The following is an 18,115-nucleotide window of genomic DNA, read 5'->3' on the forward strand; positions in this document are numbered from 1 at the left end:
TTTTTTTTTTTTTTTTTTAAGTCTTGTGGCCTGATTGGGAACAAAGTGCATTTGGGTTGCATGTATTGGTTAGTGGTGGAGCTTCTGTAATAGACGACTCATTCAGTTTTCAGTTGATCTTCAGTGGTTCAGCTCCTTGGTTGAAGGATCTTCTTATAGAAATATACTTTATTTGGAGCTTGACTCAGCTTGTCTCGTGTACTTCAGATCATTCCTTGACATTGCTTAGGCTTAATTGCTCTGCTGCTGCTAAGCCTTTTGTGTACAGAAGCATCACTTGTCCCCTTCCTACTGCCTTACTAGTTGCTGACTTTACATTTACAGTAGAGTACTCTGCTTTAGGAACATAATATTCTGTTTTGAGTAATAAGTAGCTTTGTTGTACATAGCTTGAGACATTTAACTTCAAAATAATAAGCAAAAGCACATTTAAAATACGCCACTAGATGCTTTCTCAAGGCTTCTTCAAGTTAATGAGCAAGTGTGTGAGTTGTTTTCACAGGGGCACCACTTAAACCACTGCTCAATTCTCAGGTTAGTTTTATTAGACAATGGTTAGTGGATTAACAGTTATAATCTACCTGTTAAATATGAGAAGAATTATTTTTATCTTATGTACATTCTTTTTTAAGCCAGATGAAGATCTCTTTGCAGTATAGTCATTTCTTTTGTACTTTGGGAATGTATGTGTTTGGGTGGAAAAGCTGTTAAATTAGCAAAATTAACTTATGTGATAATTGGTATAACAAAATTTTTGTGTGCTTGAAATAATTTGGGGGCCCTTGTATTAAACTGTGGGCTTAAAAGTTTCTTAAAAACTCAGTTTGGTGCCAGGCAGTGGTGGCGCACGCCTTTAATCCCAGCACTTGGGAGGCAGGGGCAGGCAGATCTCTGTGAGTTCGAGGCCAGCCTGGTCTACAAGAGCTAGTTCCAGGACAGGCTCCAAAGCTACAAAGAAACCCTTCTCGAAAAACTAAAAAAAAAAAAAAAAAATTCAGTTTGGTTTGGAAGTGTAGTTCAGTGGTAGAGCACTTGCTTAACATAACATAAGGCCCTGGGTTTGCTCGCCAGTGCTGCCCCTCCCCAAAGAACAACAACAACAAAAACTTAAAACAAACAAACAGAAAAACCCTCTAAAATAAAATACACATAAAAGAATATCCAGGAGCTAGGCAGATGGATCAGTTAGTAAAGTGCTTGCCTTGCAAACATGAGGACCTGAGTTCAGGTCCCAAACTGCCCAGGTACAATGGTTTATGTCTTTATTCCAGCACTGGGGAGCAAAGACAGGAGGATTCTTGGGGCTTGCCAGCAGTCTAGATAAATCAGCAAGTTCAGGTTCAGTGAGACAAAAAATTACTGGGCATATTGATGGATACCTTTAATACCAGCACTCTGGAAGGTGAAGCCAGGTGGATCTCAATGAATTCAAGGCTAGTCAGGGCTGCAAAGTGATGAGCCTTACCCAGCCCCCCAAAAGAAAATGGAAGAAAGGAAGGAGAACAATTGGATTATACATACATGCACCCAGAAAATAAATTAAAAGTATACACAACCTGTAGTAGTAAAAATACTGAATAATCCAAAATAAATATAGAAAAGATATGAACAGAAAAATTTAATTCTAGTGACATTGGATCACAAAGCTGTTATAATGAAAATATATGACAAAAATTGATAAACATTTGATTGATTATTCAGTGTAACAAAAAACTAAAAGGCATATTTTGTGTTAGTGTGTGTTTCAGAGGACAGTTTGTGGAAGTCAGTTCTTACCTTCTACCATGTAGGTTCAGGTATTAAACTTAGATTGTTAGACTTGGCAGCCAGTGCCGTTACCCAGTAAACCATCTCCCTGGCCCTGGAAAAGAGCTGGCAACTGATTTCCTACTTGGTTAGTAATAGGACCTCATGTAGCCCAAGCTCGTTGTGGACTCACTTTGTTGAGTCTACGATTGTACTTGTGACCCTCTTGCCTGTACTCCCAGGGCCTGGAATTGTAGGTATATATCATCACAATCAGCTGGTTTTCTTTAACAGAAAAGGAGAAACAGGCCAGTGAAGTGGCTCATTGGATAAATATCTTGCTATCCGTGCAAGCCTGGTGTGATGACCTGGTGTTAACCTACCTGGTCTACAATAGTGAGTTCTAGGACAGCCAGAACTATGTGGAAAGACCCAGTCTTTTTTTAAAAAAAAAAAAAAGAAAGAAAGAAAGAAAGAAAGAAAGAAAAGAAAAAGAAAAAGAAAAAGAAAAAAAAACCTAAAACAAGCAAAACCCTAAAGAGACTTGAAAGAAAAGTGTAGAGTATAGGATTGGTATATAAGTCAGAGGCAAAATTTTTAAAAAGTAAAACAACTGTGTAGTGGGCTGTGGGCAGGCCTGTTTTTCATCCTGCCCGGCTCCCACATGACTAGCTTTACACCCGAAATAACAACACACAAATTGCATTCTTTTAAACACTGCCTGGCCCATTAGTTTCAGTTTCTTATTGGCTAATTCTCACATGTTGCTTAACCCATTTTTAATAATCTGTTTAGCACCATGAAGTGGTGGCTTGCCGGGAAAGATTCAGCATGTCTGACCTGGCTGCTGGCTCCATCGCGTCTGACCTCACTTCCCTTCTTCTCAGCATTCTGTTCTGTCTGCTCCACCTATCTAAATCCTGCACTGTCAAAAAGCCAAGGCAGTTTCTTTACTAACCAATGAGAGTAACACATAGACAGATCATCATTTCCTCCATCAGAACTGGAGGGTGGTCCACGCCTTTTAATCCCAGCACTCAGAGCAAGGTGCAGGTGGTCAGATCTCTTTGAATTCCAGGCCAGCAAAACAAAACAAAACACAACAAAAAACATTCAAGAAGCTGGAGATAAAGGCTCCTTCTGCCCTGGCAAGACCTGCAGTGAATCTCTGAGTCTGAGGGCAGCCTGGTTCACAGAGCCAGTTCCAAGATAGCCAGAGCTATACAGAGAAACCCTATCTAGAAAAACAAAACAAAAAAGTAATAGGGACATTCTTGCAGTAGTTCCTTATTCACTTGATTTAACACACACCAACTAATTGTACAATTGTAATCCTTTGTTGCTCGTGTAATCCTGGAGTCTAAGGATTCAAAAATAAGACTAGATCCTCCACCACAGTATTCAGTCCAAAGGGCTACAGATAAAAGATACTAGCAGCTGACTTCGCTGTAGGAGTGAAGCGGCACAATATAAATATTAAAAGGAAAAGTGTAGGGAAAATCTAGAAGATCATTTTATTTTCTAAAATGGTAGGTAAAACTGTATGAAATTATTTGTATCAGATTATGTATATAGTCTGCTTTTAAAGTAATGTATATTTGTAGAGTCAATCTATCAAGGTAGCCTGTGTATTACCTTGATGAATGAGATCATTTTATGAAGAGAATACCTAATATCTACTCTTGGCATTTTTCAAGAATATTCATCTTGTTATTTATTATAGTCACCATGTTGTTTCATAGATTTTTATTTTATTTTATTTTAAATCATGGCAGGGTTTCTCTTTGTAGCCCTAGCTGTTCTGAAACTTTTTCTGTAGACCAGGCTGGCCTCGAACTCAGATTTGCCTGCCTCTGCCTCCTCAGTGCTGGGATTAAAGGCATGCGCCGTCACTGCCTGGCTGTTCCACAGATTTTTCAGAAATTGTCTGCAAGTTAATGTTTCTGCTCCAGATTGGATTTTGGGTATTTTACATTAAACATGAAGAACCACTGTTAGGTTTTTGCGAAGTAGTTTTAGATTCTTGATTCTGAACTGCTAAGTGCTTTTGATTGTTAAGAACCATTGAATCCTGTGTTTGTCCTTAGAGAGATTGCCCTGCTTTCTTAATGAATGATTTAATTTGTCTATTTTGTTTCAATTTTTCAAAATAATGATTTTAGCTAATAGTTTTAGCTGAGAAACTTTATTGTTATGATTTGAATTCTCTTTACTACCATTATTTATTTGATCTGATCACATTGTAGTACAGCAATGAGGTGATTTGTCTATGAAGATTTTCCTCATCTGCCAAATGAGGCTTTCAGTGAAGATTCCATTGGAAACATGTAAACACTACTGTTATGTATGAACATGTTGTATTAAATACAAGGTTGAACTAGGAATAGGACAAACTGATATTTTAGTCAGAAAAAAAAATGAGGTCAGCTAATAGCCTACATATCTTTTTAGAAACCGGGAAGTGATTGCAATACCACATTGTCAAGTATGTGCAACTATGGAGTAGAATAGTAAACATCTAGTATGAAATGTTACAGCGGTACTTTTCATTGTGGCCAGAATAAAGTTCAGTATTGTCCATTTTAAAAATAGGCCAATAAGAAAAATGGGCTTTGTTTTTTTAATGCATGGACACCTGAAGCTTGTTGGTAGCAATATAACAGAATCTGAATTAAATGTCTTATTTGGAACATTTTGAAACCTACACAATGAATCAAGACTTTGCACAAAAATAGGGGACAGGAAAATTCCTACTCTGAAATATGGGTAAATAGTGTGTGGAAATAGTCTGTTGATTTCTGAGAGGTTTGCTTTCCTTAGCAGCACTGTGTATCGACTTCTTACTTTGTCTCCATGGTTCTGACTGCTGTTCTTTCTGGCATCATAAAGTTCAGGTAGCTCCTGTTTCAGCAGAGCCCTTTCTTAGTTCTGGACATTATGAAGGTTGCTTGTTTTAGTTAATTTTTTCAATGATGATTTAACTCTGGGATTACTATTCCAATTGAAACCCATGCATTTTATTTATTGTTGCTCAAATACTGACCATCATTAACTGTGTTAAAAGACTTCTAGTGTGCTTGAAGATTCTGGTTATTTTTGGCTACCTCTGTGACCCAGTTTACTTGTTTTGGAATTATTCTAGCAAGCATAGATTATTTATTCTGTACAAAATTGGGTCAAACAGGTAGTAGGAAAGAACTGTATTGAGTTTATTTAATGATGCTTAGATTGTTTTTTATTATTTCTTTTTGTATGTATGAGTATGTTGTGTCTCTCTCTATATACATGTATGTATGGTTGGCTGAAGACCAGAAGAGGGGGTATCAGATCCCTTGTAAGTGGAGTTACAGGCAGTTATGAGTCACTTATTGTGGGAACCCTTATCTCCGGCCTCTTGAATGTTTTTTTGTTTGTGCTTGTTTTTGTTTTTATTGTTTGCTGGGTTTTTGTTTTGTTGTTTGTTTGGGTTTCTTGTCGTGTGTGTGTGTGTGTGTGTGTGTGTGTGTGTGTGTGTGTGTGTAAGACAGGGCCTTTCTATATAACTTTGGCTGACCTGGGACTCACTATGTAGACTTGGAAATTCAGCCTACCTCTGCTGGGATTAAAGGCATGCCATTACCATGCCCAACTTTTGAGTGGTGTTTTTAAAGCCACTTCTAAAATGGAGATAGCAGAAAGGTAGAACAAAGCAGTGATGGTTACTCTCAGTTTGTACATTTTTATTTATGTGCATATGCCTATGTGGTACAGAACAGGGTGAGTATGCAGGAGTCAGTTCTCTTCACCCACTATGTGGGTCTCTTAGATAGAACTCAGGTCATCACATGTAGCAACAAATACCTTTACTCACTCAGCTGTCTTTCTGGCCCACTTTCTTCATTTTTAACCTTTTGTTTGGTTATTGTTTCCATTAACTGGTTCATTTTTGAAGTATGGCTTTGCTGACTCTTCTATAAGTTCAGACTTTCTGAGCCTCTTTTTACTTCCAGGTAGTTTAAAAATTTTTAGATTCATTGTTCCTTCTGTTTTATTCTTTAATTTTCAGCCATCTTTAGAATACTTTAATTTCAGCTTTATCTCATTACATTTTATCTATTGCATTACCATTCTCCTGAATTAAGAGTGTTCTTTAAAGCCTTTTTTCCTTTCTATACCCTCATATGCATAACCTTTTTGATTTAAGTCTTGTCCACTTACTTATTTTGTTACAAGTTATTTCACTTCACATAAATATGATTTTGTTTACATTTAATTGCATTTTCTTTCTCTAGGTCATTCTTCCTCCAGACATTTGTTACAAAGTGATCGTATCAGTTTAATTAAAATACAGTTTGTTTTTCTGTGGGATTTTTGTTTTTGTTTTTGCTAAAGATCAGCTTTTTTCCATTAGTGCTAAGGTCAAGTTTAGTTTTCAATGTGTCCCAAGATTTGGCATTATGATTTGATATTACCGTCTACAAAGTTTACACTGGAGAACCATATAGTTGAGTCACAAAAATAATTGTGGGAAGCTCTTATAATGTTTTAAATAAGTTTGCCAGCTTTCTGGGACCTCATTTATAGCTCATCTCGCCGAATGTGATCTGTCGGCTATAAACTGGACATATCTAGAAGTTGGCTGTCTCTGCTTGATCCCCACTGCTATTCTAGACCATCTCCTTAGTTAAGTGTGTGCTATGCTGGCTTCTGCACATACCTCATCTGATTTTCACTGGTCTGAATGCTTTTTCCTCTCTGTCTATCCAAATGCCTTGGGACCGACCCGTACAGAAAATCATTCCTGATCCTCAAGTCTGTTAGCTTAGTTCATTTTTTTTTTAAGTTGCTTTGTGGATTTTTTTATTTTTCTCCGGACAGATTAAACTCTTTTAAAGCAGGAATTCTACCCTGTTTTTGTATTGGTGCTCAGCTGTTTGGGGATAAGTATCCATTAAACATCAAATTATGAAATTATTAAGCATGAAATTCCACTGATTTAAAAATTAAGTGGATGAATGCAAAAGGTAATATACAGTGTAAGAACTGATGGGAACAGTTGGGTAGTCTTTAATCTCAGCACTCAGGAGCAGAGGCAGGTGGATTTCTCTGAGTAAAGGTTTGTGTATCTAACTGAAGAGTTTTACTTTTTTGTTTAACTTTTAAAACGCTTGTTTCTTATTTCCAAGCTGATTGTCAAAGTCAACATGAAATGACTACATTGACAGTTGTTAATCTTCCAAAAAAGTAATTTCTTCCAAGAAATTTAGAAGTTTATAAAGATATTTAGAATGTAATTCCAAGAAACTAGTCAGAATAGGAAGTTTTGGGGATCAGCATACTGAGGATTTTCACCTCCTTGTATTTGAATATTTGAAAGTCAACTGACTTCTGTTTAAGATGCTGGAAAACTGGTCCCTTGGGTATTTGAATTTAGATGAGGAAACATCTAGTCAGTGGTGGAACTGGGGCACAGCTGCTACAGAAGATAAGCTAAAGAAAGACTTACTCTTGAGGGGCTGGAGAAATGGCTCAGTGGTTAAGAACACTGGCTGTTCTTCCAGAGGACCTGAGTTCAATTCCCAGCACACACATGGCAGCTCACAACTGTCTGTAACTCTAGTTTCAGATCTGCCATCATACAGACATGCATGCAGGCAAAACACCAATTCGTATAGAATAAAGATAGTTTTTTTTTAAAAAAAACTTATTCTCGATTTCGAGAAGCTGTGCACACATGACCTAAGTCATGAGTCTATAAGTGCTTGAGAAATTCTTTTTTGCATGTTTGTGCACTTGTGTGCTCATATAGTGGTTGAGATGAAAACTGAAGGCAGTGCAATCAAAAATGTTGCTTTTGAGTACTTTCATTGTTTATCTTGAATTTGTACTTATTAAAGATAAGTGCTTGCTTGCTTTCACATGTCAGGAGAGTCCTGAGCTGGAAAATCCTAGATCAGATGAATAAGACATTTTATGTATGATTTGTTACCTGAATGGAAAGTTAGCTCTCAGAGTTTGTATCTGTGCTATGTATTATGAAGAAAATGATGAGCTGGGTGTGCCTATGATTGTAGACCCAACTTTTAAACCTGTAAAGTTGTATAGACCCTGACTCAAAAGGAAGTTCATCCAGAATACTAATAAAGATACCTGACAGGGCTGGGGCTGAAGCTGAATTGGCAGAGTGCTTTCTAGATGAAAACAGGAGCAGTTCAAAGCCATCCTCAAATGTGTACCAAGTTCAAGGCCATCCTGGAATATATGAGAGCCTGTCTTAAAAAATAAAAAGGTGGGAGCTGGAGAGATGGCTCAGAAGGTAAGAGCACTGACTGCTCTTCCAGAGGTCCCGAGTTCAATTCCCAGCAACCACATGGTAGCTCACAACCATCTGTAATGAGACCTGGTGCCTTCCTTGCCAGCAGTACATTGTATGCTTAATAAATAAATCTTTAAAAAAAAATAAAAAGGTGTCTGGGCTGGGGATATAACAGTGATGCAGCCGGGTGGCGGTGGCACACGCCTTTAATCCCAGCACTTGGGAGGCAGAGGCAGACGGATCTCTGTGAGTGTTCGAGGCCAGCCTGGTCTACAAGAGCTAGCTCCAGGACAGGCTCCAAAGCCACAGAGAAACCCTGTCTTGAAAAACAAAACAAAACAAAACAAAAACAAAAAACACCGTGATTCAATGCTTGCCTAGCATGGGTGAGGACGTACGTTCAGGTCCCAGCACTACAAAACAAGCAAGCAAACAAAACACTTGTGGGATTAGGCATGTAGCTCAGTTGATAATTGTAGCTCTTCATTTAGTAGTGATCAAGTATAATTCAGGCACTTAGAAGGGTTAGAAATTCAGCAAATGCATACATGAGATCTTGTCTTTGGGGTGGGGGAAAGGAAGATTCTCAGCTCCTTTGGGAAGTGGGTAATATACCACAAATAAATACATTATGTTTAGAAAATAACTATATCTTTTCACTTCTAAACAAATTAAACTTTCAGCCAAGAAATAAATCTTTCTAAAACTTATTAAACATGTTTTAGCTTTGTCTTTCATCAGTTCTATTTGTTTTTTGTTTTATTTTGTTTCAAGACAGGTTTTCCTTGCTTGGCCTGGAAATCACTGGTCTCTAACTCAGAGATCAGATCCACCTGCCTCTGCCTCCTGAGTGCTGAGATTAAAGACTACCCAGCATTTTCCATCTGTTTTTATCTTTTGTTTGCATTCATTCTCTTAATTTTTTTGCCTAAGTAAACCTTAGTATGAAAGAGCTTTTAAAAATACTTTCAAGATTTTGATAGCTTCCAAATTTCTCCTATATATTCTTATCAATAACAGTATTTTTTTTTTAAGAACAGAATTTTCTATGTAGCCAAGGCTGAACTTGATCTTGGCATATTCCAACTTTAGCCTTCCATGTAATTGAGGGTTATAGGCATGCACCACTTACTATACCTAGCTCAAACAGTGTCTTTATAAGAATTTTTAAAATGAAGTTTTAAAAGCAGAAGCAAGAAAGACTGCCCTTCCTTTTTTGCTATATTATTCTCTGTAGTACAATAATCAGGAGTTAAAAAAAAAAGTATCTTCTGTTGAGTACCATTAATAGTAGCAAAGCAAATGATGAGCTACTTATAGCTTAAACAGATTTGCTTATTGTATGGCGTCTAGCTGGAGAAAAGGAAATGATAAGAATAGGAAGGGTAGACTAATTGAGGCTCAATGGCCAGTTGAAAGTGCTTTTGCTTTTCTATTTGATTTTTCTTTTTTAAAGTATGAAATGTCTCTACAAGAAGAAACTTCATTTTTACTAAGTTGGGAACGTCATTTGAGAGAGAACAGCTAATGTTCTACTCTTCTTTCTTCTGGTATTTTGAATCAGAGTTTCTCTGTATAGCCCTGACTGTCCTGGAACTCACTGTGAAGAAAAGATTGGCCTCAAACCAGGGGAATCCACATGCCTCTGTCTCCTGAGGGCTGGGATTAAAGGTGTGCCCTACCACTGCCCAGTTTAAAATGTTATTCTGAAACTGTGTTTGTTTACTGTTATGAGCTTTTTTTCTCTTACTTTTTCTAAATATGATTTAATATTCTGATCTACATGGTTCTGTAGGGGAAACAAACCAACAATGATGATATTTTTTTAACCCACAACACTTTTAGGAATAAAAATCATACCAAGAGTGAACATTTTTGATTTAAATTGTAGGACCTGTGTTCCCAAGATTAGTTTGCAGATTAGGTTTAGCATTTTGGTCTTCTCATCATGCTTATGTGCTGTTTCCTAGGGGCTCAACATAGCTAATCATACACATTGTATTTGTCTAAGAAGAACCTTCTAGAACCTAGTGGTTCCTTAGACTAGCATAGGAAAATAATCTTTAAAACTGTTGTCTGCCATCAACCATCACATTCTGTTGTCAAAAGTCACTGCTTGTGTTTCATAGACCTGAAATATTTTTGAGGGCTGTAACTATTTATAACTCAGTGCTGTCATGTGGGGGTAGTTTAAAATAAAGTGTCCATTGACGCTTGCCTCAGTTCAGATCACTGTGTGATTGTGTGTTCCTACTTTGAAAGACCACACTGATCTCCTTGCAGTGTACCAGGAGCCTGGAAGCGCATGATTATGGTGTCTGTCTTGGTGATAGACTGTACAAGACAGTTGTTGATGATATTTTCTGATTGAATTTAAAGCTTTGATTCTTGAAGTTCTCCACAGTACCATTGAGGAGATTTTTGTTGTATTTTGTTTTTTTAAGCCAGGCCTAGTATATAACTTAAGGTAGAATTTCCTCTACCACAAGCATGTCTGTCTGCAGTTTGGCCTCTTGTGTCTTTACTGAGGAAGCACTGGCATATTCAGTCCATCCTATCTTCTGTTTATGGTTAACAAAACTACTGTTGGTGCTGAACTTGGAGTTACATCCCCTGCTTTGATGAGGACAGTATTTTTACTAAGATTGTCAGTCATTTGCTTGTTGTAGCTTTAGATAGAAAACTAAGAGACTTTGATGCTGAATTGTTGCAGTTTCAGGTCCTGTAGTCCTTGTCAGTCTAGTAACAGTTACTTAACAGACATTGGACTCCATCTCCCATCCCATCTAGACTTACTTAACAAGACTGGCAGCAAGAATTTAGGAATTAGAAATACCACGTACTTTGCTCAACTGCCTTTCAACAAGGATCAGCATGTGAAGTTGAAAATTCCTGACCAGAATTTGAAAGATGATGTAATACCCTGGGCCTTGATTCCAGAAGGAGTGCTCTGATATGGGTTTACTAGTTGGTGGTAAATTCTTGAGTCGCCAACTATTAGGCCTTTATGTCCAGATAATATCTTAATTTATGGAGTAAGGTCCCTGAGTTCTCCTCTTTCCTTCCACAGGGCAAGCAGGAGGACTTCAAGACGACAGTTCTGGAGGGTATGGAGACGGCCAAGCATCAGGTGAGGGTGGCATTAGATGCTTGCCACTTTAGCAAGAGCAGCCAAGTCAGGGAGTAATTGATGCTTGCAAGTGTTTTTGGCTATGGTATTCTCATTGTAGCCAGAAGCACAGCAGTAATGTAACCCACAGGACAGAGTAGTATAAGTAGAGAGTGTAGCCAGAACATAGGCAGGCAAACTCTGTTGAAGTCCTCAGGCCGATCTCAGCCCTCCATTCTTCTTCATGTTTTTGAGGAGATGGCGGGTACTTTTCTCGGGAATCATGGGACCTTTAAAGAGAAATATAGTACTAGACACAGACAAGAAACCATGGACTCAAGTCTTAAAGCTGAGATATTCTAGGACTAGACTCTAGGTGGCATCTTATAGGTGTAATTGTTGGCGTTGGGTTCTTTTTCCAATTAATAGTATGTAATCTCTTTACAGTTGAATTATTTTGTTCTAGGGTAAAAAAAAAAAATCACCCTTTAAAAAAGCATATTCAAAGGACTTTCTCTTTTCAGACCAAACTATGGATTTTTACTTCTAGGAAAGGAAAAAGTAAAGGATTCATAGGGCCATCATTTGGAACAATTAAGCTTATTCCAAGAATTGGAAATAACATGTTTGTGTTTCATCCTTTTTGTCTTTGAAGAATGTGTGTGTGTGTGTGTCTGTGTGTGCCAGGGCTCAAAGCTGGTTTATTTAGACTCTTGGCTAAAATTGGAATACTTATTGCTTACTGTTGGAAGGCTGTCGTCTCTCATTAAATATAGATTATTTGTCTGTTGCAGTTTGTGTCTAGCAGGCTCAGGACATATTTGTGTTTTATTTTGGATCAGGAGTAGTTCCTTGGAGATAGAGCAGTTGGTAGTTAGTGGTCAAGGGGATTTGAATTGTTGGAAGTGGAAATCTTTCCATACTGAACCAAGGACCAGAGGTTTATAATCAGAGAGAATACCCTTACTGAATGATGCAGGAGATCTTCTTTGAAACACAATCGGGGACAGCCTCTAGAGTCTTAATCTCAAGGAAACCAAGTTTTCTTGTTTTTTGTTTTATGAAATGTTCCTCTTTGCTTAAATAAACAGATTATAATGTATTGCTGGTAAACAACAAAATGTCATGTGAAACTGTAGAGCAGGTTCTGGCTGTTGTCAGGAGGGAGGTGAATGTTGTGGATCCTCCAAACCCTTTCTTAGGTTAGATGTTGCCATGTTCAGAAGCATGTATACACACATGACATAATCAGAATTTAAAACATGCCTAAGTCGTCAGCATTCTTCTCCAGTTGAAGCCAGGCACTCTTGAGGGTTTTTTAATTGTCAGGATTGTGTCTTGGTTTCTTAAAATCCATGTTGCTGTGTGTCTTCTAAATCTTAGAGCTGGAAGGGAGCTTGAGGCCATCTTGTCTGGCTTCCTGCCTTCAAACAGTAGTATTGTATAACCCTGTTTATGAGTTAGAGCCCGAAGGAAACCCAAAAAAGCTTAATGAGCTGGCCAGCAGTAAACCAGCAGCTATGAAAAGGACCCAGGGACTTCTTAGAGTATAGACTGCTTTGTATACTGATGGCAGTATACTTACCCTAAAGATAAAAAGTGTAAGTATGAGAACTCATGACTTTGCTTTTTTCTTCCTATTTTTACTCCTTATTTTAAAATCATTGTAGTAGGACTTGATGCACCTCTGCTAATTTTAAGAAAAGACTTTATGTAGATCCCATCAGGCTTTTGTTCTCACTTTCTGCCTGGATTCTCTTTTATTTAAAGAACTATCAGAGGCAAATGATATGTGGAGGCCTTCTTTCTCTAACTTCTCTAACTAGTTAGAATGCCATTTACATCTCATAAAAATCAGGACAAAATAATTTTGTGGCATAAAATACTCAGAGTTCTACCTCCCTCCTTTTCTAGTTGACTCACCCTGCGAAATCTAGGTTGTTTCTTTAAGAAAAGAAGGTTTTGTACGTTTTCTGGGACAGCATCAGATGATTGCAGTCTGGAAGGAAAGCCATTCTAGAGCTTAACTGTGAGGGGTGGGAGACAGGACTGAAACTAGGCAGACTGGGGCTCTTTAAGAATTTAAATAGCATCTTTGTGACATTTCTAGAATAATAAAGTGTGTTAAGCTCACCCAAACATATAAAGTGGAAACTATTCCAGAGCCAAGTGCAAATAACTTCTGAATTCTATGGTTACTTAAACAAACAGGGGACATTATGCAAGTCAGCAGGTTTCCTGTAAAGGAGATAGATCTGTGTGAGTTGTGAGAGTTTTGATTTGTCTTGTTGGCAGTACTGAGGAGTGTACCAAGCCTGCACATGCCCGTGGTGGGCCTGTGCTCTTGGGCAGTCACCTCAGCGCTCACTGAGTGTTCCTAGGGGCTGTGTTAACTTGAGAAATTGGTATTGCAGTGTCAGTTCAGGAAGACAAAACTGTAAAGTAATATTGTTTCTGATGTGTTAATACCACCTTTTTAGTTTCTTTAACTGCATTTGTATAGTAATTTTGATTTCTGATTTAGAGAATACTTGGAAATTTCCATGTCAAGTAAATAACTTAATTGTTACCTACACCTCAGATGCCCAAAGGTGTATGAGAATTTGTTTTGTTTTCTCTAAGAACACTTGCATCTTGGAACCAAATGTCATGAAATTTTGGGGAATTATTTTCCACATAGTTTTTCCTGCCATCATTAAAAAATTATCCATTGTAGAAATGTTAAGTAATTGGCCACTTTTTAAGCATATAGGATATAATAGTATAGCTAAGAAAGAAAATTATTTTTAGCAGACTAGAAAAGGTTGTATTGATGTTTTGTTTGGGTATGTGGTGGGGTTTTGCCATAGCCCAGGTTGGCCTTAAATCTAATGACCCTCATGTCTATGACACACATCACTGTGGTCAGGTGAGAAATGGAATTTAATGAAGATTTGAGAGAAATTGTTCATTTTCATGATAATAGTATACACATGGACTAGACAGTATTTGGTTCAAGTACTAAACAGTAATGAGTAGATAACTAACTGTTCATTATAAGAATTTAAGATATTTGGGGTTTGATTTTTGTTTGTTTGTTTTGTTGTTGTTGTTCAGTTGTTTTGGTTTTGGGGTAGCGGTCAGGGACATCAAAGATGTATAATTTTAGAAAATTCGGCCCTGCTAACACTTCACCTCTACCATCACTTCTTTCCCTTGTAATATCACGTGCCACCGGAAGCAGTGTAGTTCTTATTTTATCCCGTAAGGAACATTTGTTCTGACAATCTTTGATTTTGGGTTGGAGTTAAATAGGATTGTTGGTTTTATTTAGTAATGTGCAACACATGATTTTTTGCTCTTAACATCTAGTGGTAGATAGTGCTTCTTTCTGAGAACAACTGTTTTTAATGTGTAGCCTCTGTCAGCACTGGGCAGTTTTACTTGGCCTGTTTGTTAACTGTTAGTTTAAGTAGTGATTGTCATTTGAATGTCATTATGGAAACAGATCCCTTAGAGTAGTATAGTCTTCAAGTTAAATTTGTACCTGCTGTGTTTTTAATTCTAGTCTTTACTTCTAACTTCTTGTCTTAAGACCTTAAAATATTAAATATAGATATTTTTGTCTTGCTTTGCTTCCTACTATAGTACTTAACGATACTGAATTCAGAAACAGTTTCTTGTCCCTTTCCTGTTTTTGGAGTAGAAGCTGGTTGGGGATTGAACCTAGGGCTAGCTAGGTATGTGTACTACTCTTGAGTTGCACCCAGGCCTATCTGGCTGTTGAAATGCCAGGTTAGTGTTTTTAAGGTGTTGGAATTGTAACCCCAGGGTGTGCCTGGCTTTCCAGGAATCCCTTACAAAGATGAGTTTTCCCGCTAGCTTATAAAATATTTAGAAGTAAATTAAGATAATTTTAGAATAACTCACTTTGTGTGTAATGTATGAGCACACTCCGTCGTGTGTAAGCAGCACTTGTATAGAGTGAAGTAGTTCTAATGTTGCTGACAGAAAAAGTAAATTCTTGGGGCTGGAGAGATGGCTCAGTGGTTAAGAGCACTGACTGCTCTTCCAGAGGACCTGGGTTCAATTCCCAGCACCCACATGGCAGCTCACAACTGTCTGAAGATCCAGTTGCAGGGGATCTGACACCTTCACACCAATGCACATAAAATAAAGTTAAATAAACCATAAAAATATTAAAAAAGAAAAGCAAATTCTTGGCCTTCTTCTGACTTAACCATTATAGTTTGCTTAATTCTCTACTCTCTTGCCAGCTCTCCATAATAGGGACTAATAACATCCTGCTCTTGATGAGATTGTGTGTTTTTCTATTTTTGAGTTTTCAGCCTTTGACTTTCCGTTCCATGCTACAATCTCAAATGAAGGCTTGTGACCACATTCTTCACTCCTTGCCTCTGTAGTGTACTTTCCTTTAACTTGTTTTTTTCTTTAAATTTTATTGTATGTTATCTATAACGCTCATTCTAATTAGAATATAATTTAATAATACCTGTTCAATGAATGAAAATATTCTAAATGACTTGTTATAAAGTAATTCATTTTAAACTTTAAACTTTGAGATGTTAAGCTTGAAATAGTGCCTGAAATTTTAACCTTTGAGGCAAAATTTATTTTGTTTTTTTGAGACAGGGTTTCTCTGTAGCTTTAGAGGCTGTCCTGGAACTAGCACTTGTAGACCAGGCTGATCTCAATGAGGTAAAATTTAAAAAACAAAACACTTTTAAGGTAGTATCAGTCTATGAATTAGGCATAGCTTTACAGATCCTCTTCAGGCAGAAGAGGAGTTAGAGATTTCATCATAGCTGCTCTGTGCCCACTTGCACTGTTCTAGTGCTCGTCTGCTTCCTTTGCCAGGTGTGGAGGGTGCAGCTTTTCAAAGCAGACTTCCCCATGACCGGATGACCTCTCAGGAAGCAGCTTGTTTCCCAGACATCATTAGTGGGCCCCAGCAGACACAGAAGGTTTTTCTCTTCATCAGGAACCGCACAGTAAGTATCTATGCCTCCTTTTCTTTCATTTGGATTTTGAAAATTACCTATGACTTTTATAGGGAATACAGAAAACAAAAAAATAGGACAAAAAAGTTTTGTATTTTTTTTATCCTGTATATAACCATTGCCAGAGGTAAATTGTTTTTCCTTTGGGTATTTAAGATTTATTTTTATTGGTTTTGATTTTGTGCATGTGTGCTTGTGTGCATATTTGCATGTCCGTGGTAGCTGGAGCTCTAGGCAGTTGTGAGCCTCTGACATGAGTAGTTTCATTTCTACACGTTGGGATTTTGTATGCATGCATTTTTTTAGGATCCTTCTCATGCCTCATTAATATATTAAGAATATACATTGAAACATAATTTGTCTCAACTCTCTTGGGGTGGGGTGGGGTGGGGAGAAGTGCTAGAGAAAGATCGACCCAAGTTAGTGCTATAGTTTCTGGCTAGCAGTTGCTTTCTGCTGCAGTGATGGTGTCTATTCCTTGACTTTTGGCTACATCTGTCTACTGACTTGACGACTGAAGTAGAACTCGGACCTGAGCTTTATTTATTTATCCTAGCTCAGGATGGAAAGAGGAAGGAGCTAAGGTCAAAGAGCTTGAGCCATGGATATGGAGTGGTTGCATTCTTCTTTGATTGTAGCCCTTCAAGAAGTGGAGTGTCTATGTAGTGCTAGCCATATCCCTTTGTGATTGGTTTATTTTTATCTAACCAAATTAAATTCCTTGGTTAGGACTTAATTTACAGAACAGGTGTTTCTTTTTCTTTTTTTTAAGCAGGATTTAAATATGATGGTGTTCATCCTGCTGTGTGTTTTGTAAATATTTGTATGTATATGTATGTGTATGCCTGTTCACTTTGAGAATTCCTGTTAAAGCTCACTGAGAACCATTGACTATACTATAATCATTTCATTCTTCAATCTGCAGGCTTTGAAATAATTCAGTGTTCCTATTTGCTTCTTAAACATACTATTCTCTTGACCTCAGGGTGTGTTTATTTTCTCCTGTATCTCTGCCATGTAGTCAGATGCTTTCCAACTGGCCATTATGTGAAGTCCTCTTCGTCCTTTTCCTCTAGGGGTCTCTGTACAGTCACTGCATTATCATACTGCAGACCTTACCTCCTCTGAGCTTCCTATCTTGTACCTCCTCTTGGTGGTCTTAGAATTAGACTCATGGTGTGGTCTATGTTTGTTTTTCATTGGGCCCCATTCACCAACTCACTTAGCTGTCCAGCCCTGAACTGAGGAATCATCACTGATACTTTTTGGCCCCTGAATGATTATAATGATTTTTATCTGCTTGGTATCTGGAATTACATAAACCCCAAGCTTAAATCCTAGCTGCTTCCTACTGGTTATTAGGCATCTTTCTTCTTTAGACCAAATAGTCTCCAGCTTCTATTGAAATTCACTAATTTGGTGCAGCTTTGTATCAAACAGTAGTTTCCTTGTCAGCATTGTAACCCTCGCTCTTTACATGAAAATAAGAAACTCATAGTCTTAAAAGGTGATTTTACAACTGATCAGGTGACGTGTCTTTGGACATGTAATCCAACTTATATCATTTAAATATAGTTGCAGTTGTGGCTGGACAACCCAAAGATTCAACTGACATTTGAGGCTACTCTCCAACAGTTGGAAGCCCCTTACAACAGTAAGTACTGTGCTTGCTGGAGAAGCCCTTTAGGGGCCTCACAGCTTTATTTCATCTTGTGATGTGCATAAATGACCTTTACAAAGTTCCATTTTTGTTTGTTTTCCTGATTTGTAGATTGTATTGATGCAGATTTCTAAATGCTTTTCCAGATCTATTATCTCACTTGGATATGTGGAATACTTTTGTATTTGATTGGCTAGTTACCTGATTATCTTTCTGTTTACCACCAACAAAGTCTTAGGAAGTTTTTGCTAAAATATATGAACATTGTTCATGCCTTGCAAAGGTTTGTTCTCTATTTTATCTAT

The 18,115-nt window shown here is 37.6% G+C and overlaps 1 protein-coding gene across 2 annotated transcripts in view; it reads left to right on the forward strand.

Moving 5' to 3' along the window:
* The window catches only part of Kdm1a (lysine demethylase 1A), a 60,621-nt gene that overhangs the window by 20,022 nt on the left and 22,484 nt on the right, over window positions 1–18,115 (forward strand). Inside the window, exons 3-5 of one of the 2 annotated variants that reach the window (XM_050150922.1) lie at window positions 11,112–11,171; window positions 16,008–16,141; window positions 17,726–17,804. In XM_050150922.1, coding sequence (XP_050006879.1) covers window positions 11,112–11,171; window positions 16,008–16,141; window positions 17,726–17,804 — 273 coding nt within the window. The remainder of the gene's footprint in view (window positions 1–11,111; window positions 11,172–16,007; window positions 16,142–17,725; window positions 17,805–18,115) is intronic. The other variant, XM_050150932.1, reaches the window with a different exon arrangement.

Source organism: Alexandromys fortis, unplaced genomic scaffold (assembly GCF_014885135.2).
Source record: "Alexandromys fortis isolate MF-2015 unplaced genomic scaffold, M_Fortis_MF-2015_v1.1 scaffold_26, whole genome shotgun sequence".
NCBI lineage: Eukaryota > Metazoa > Chordata > Mammalia > Rodentia > Cricetidae > Alexandromys > Alexandromys fortis.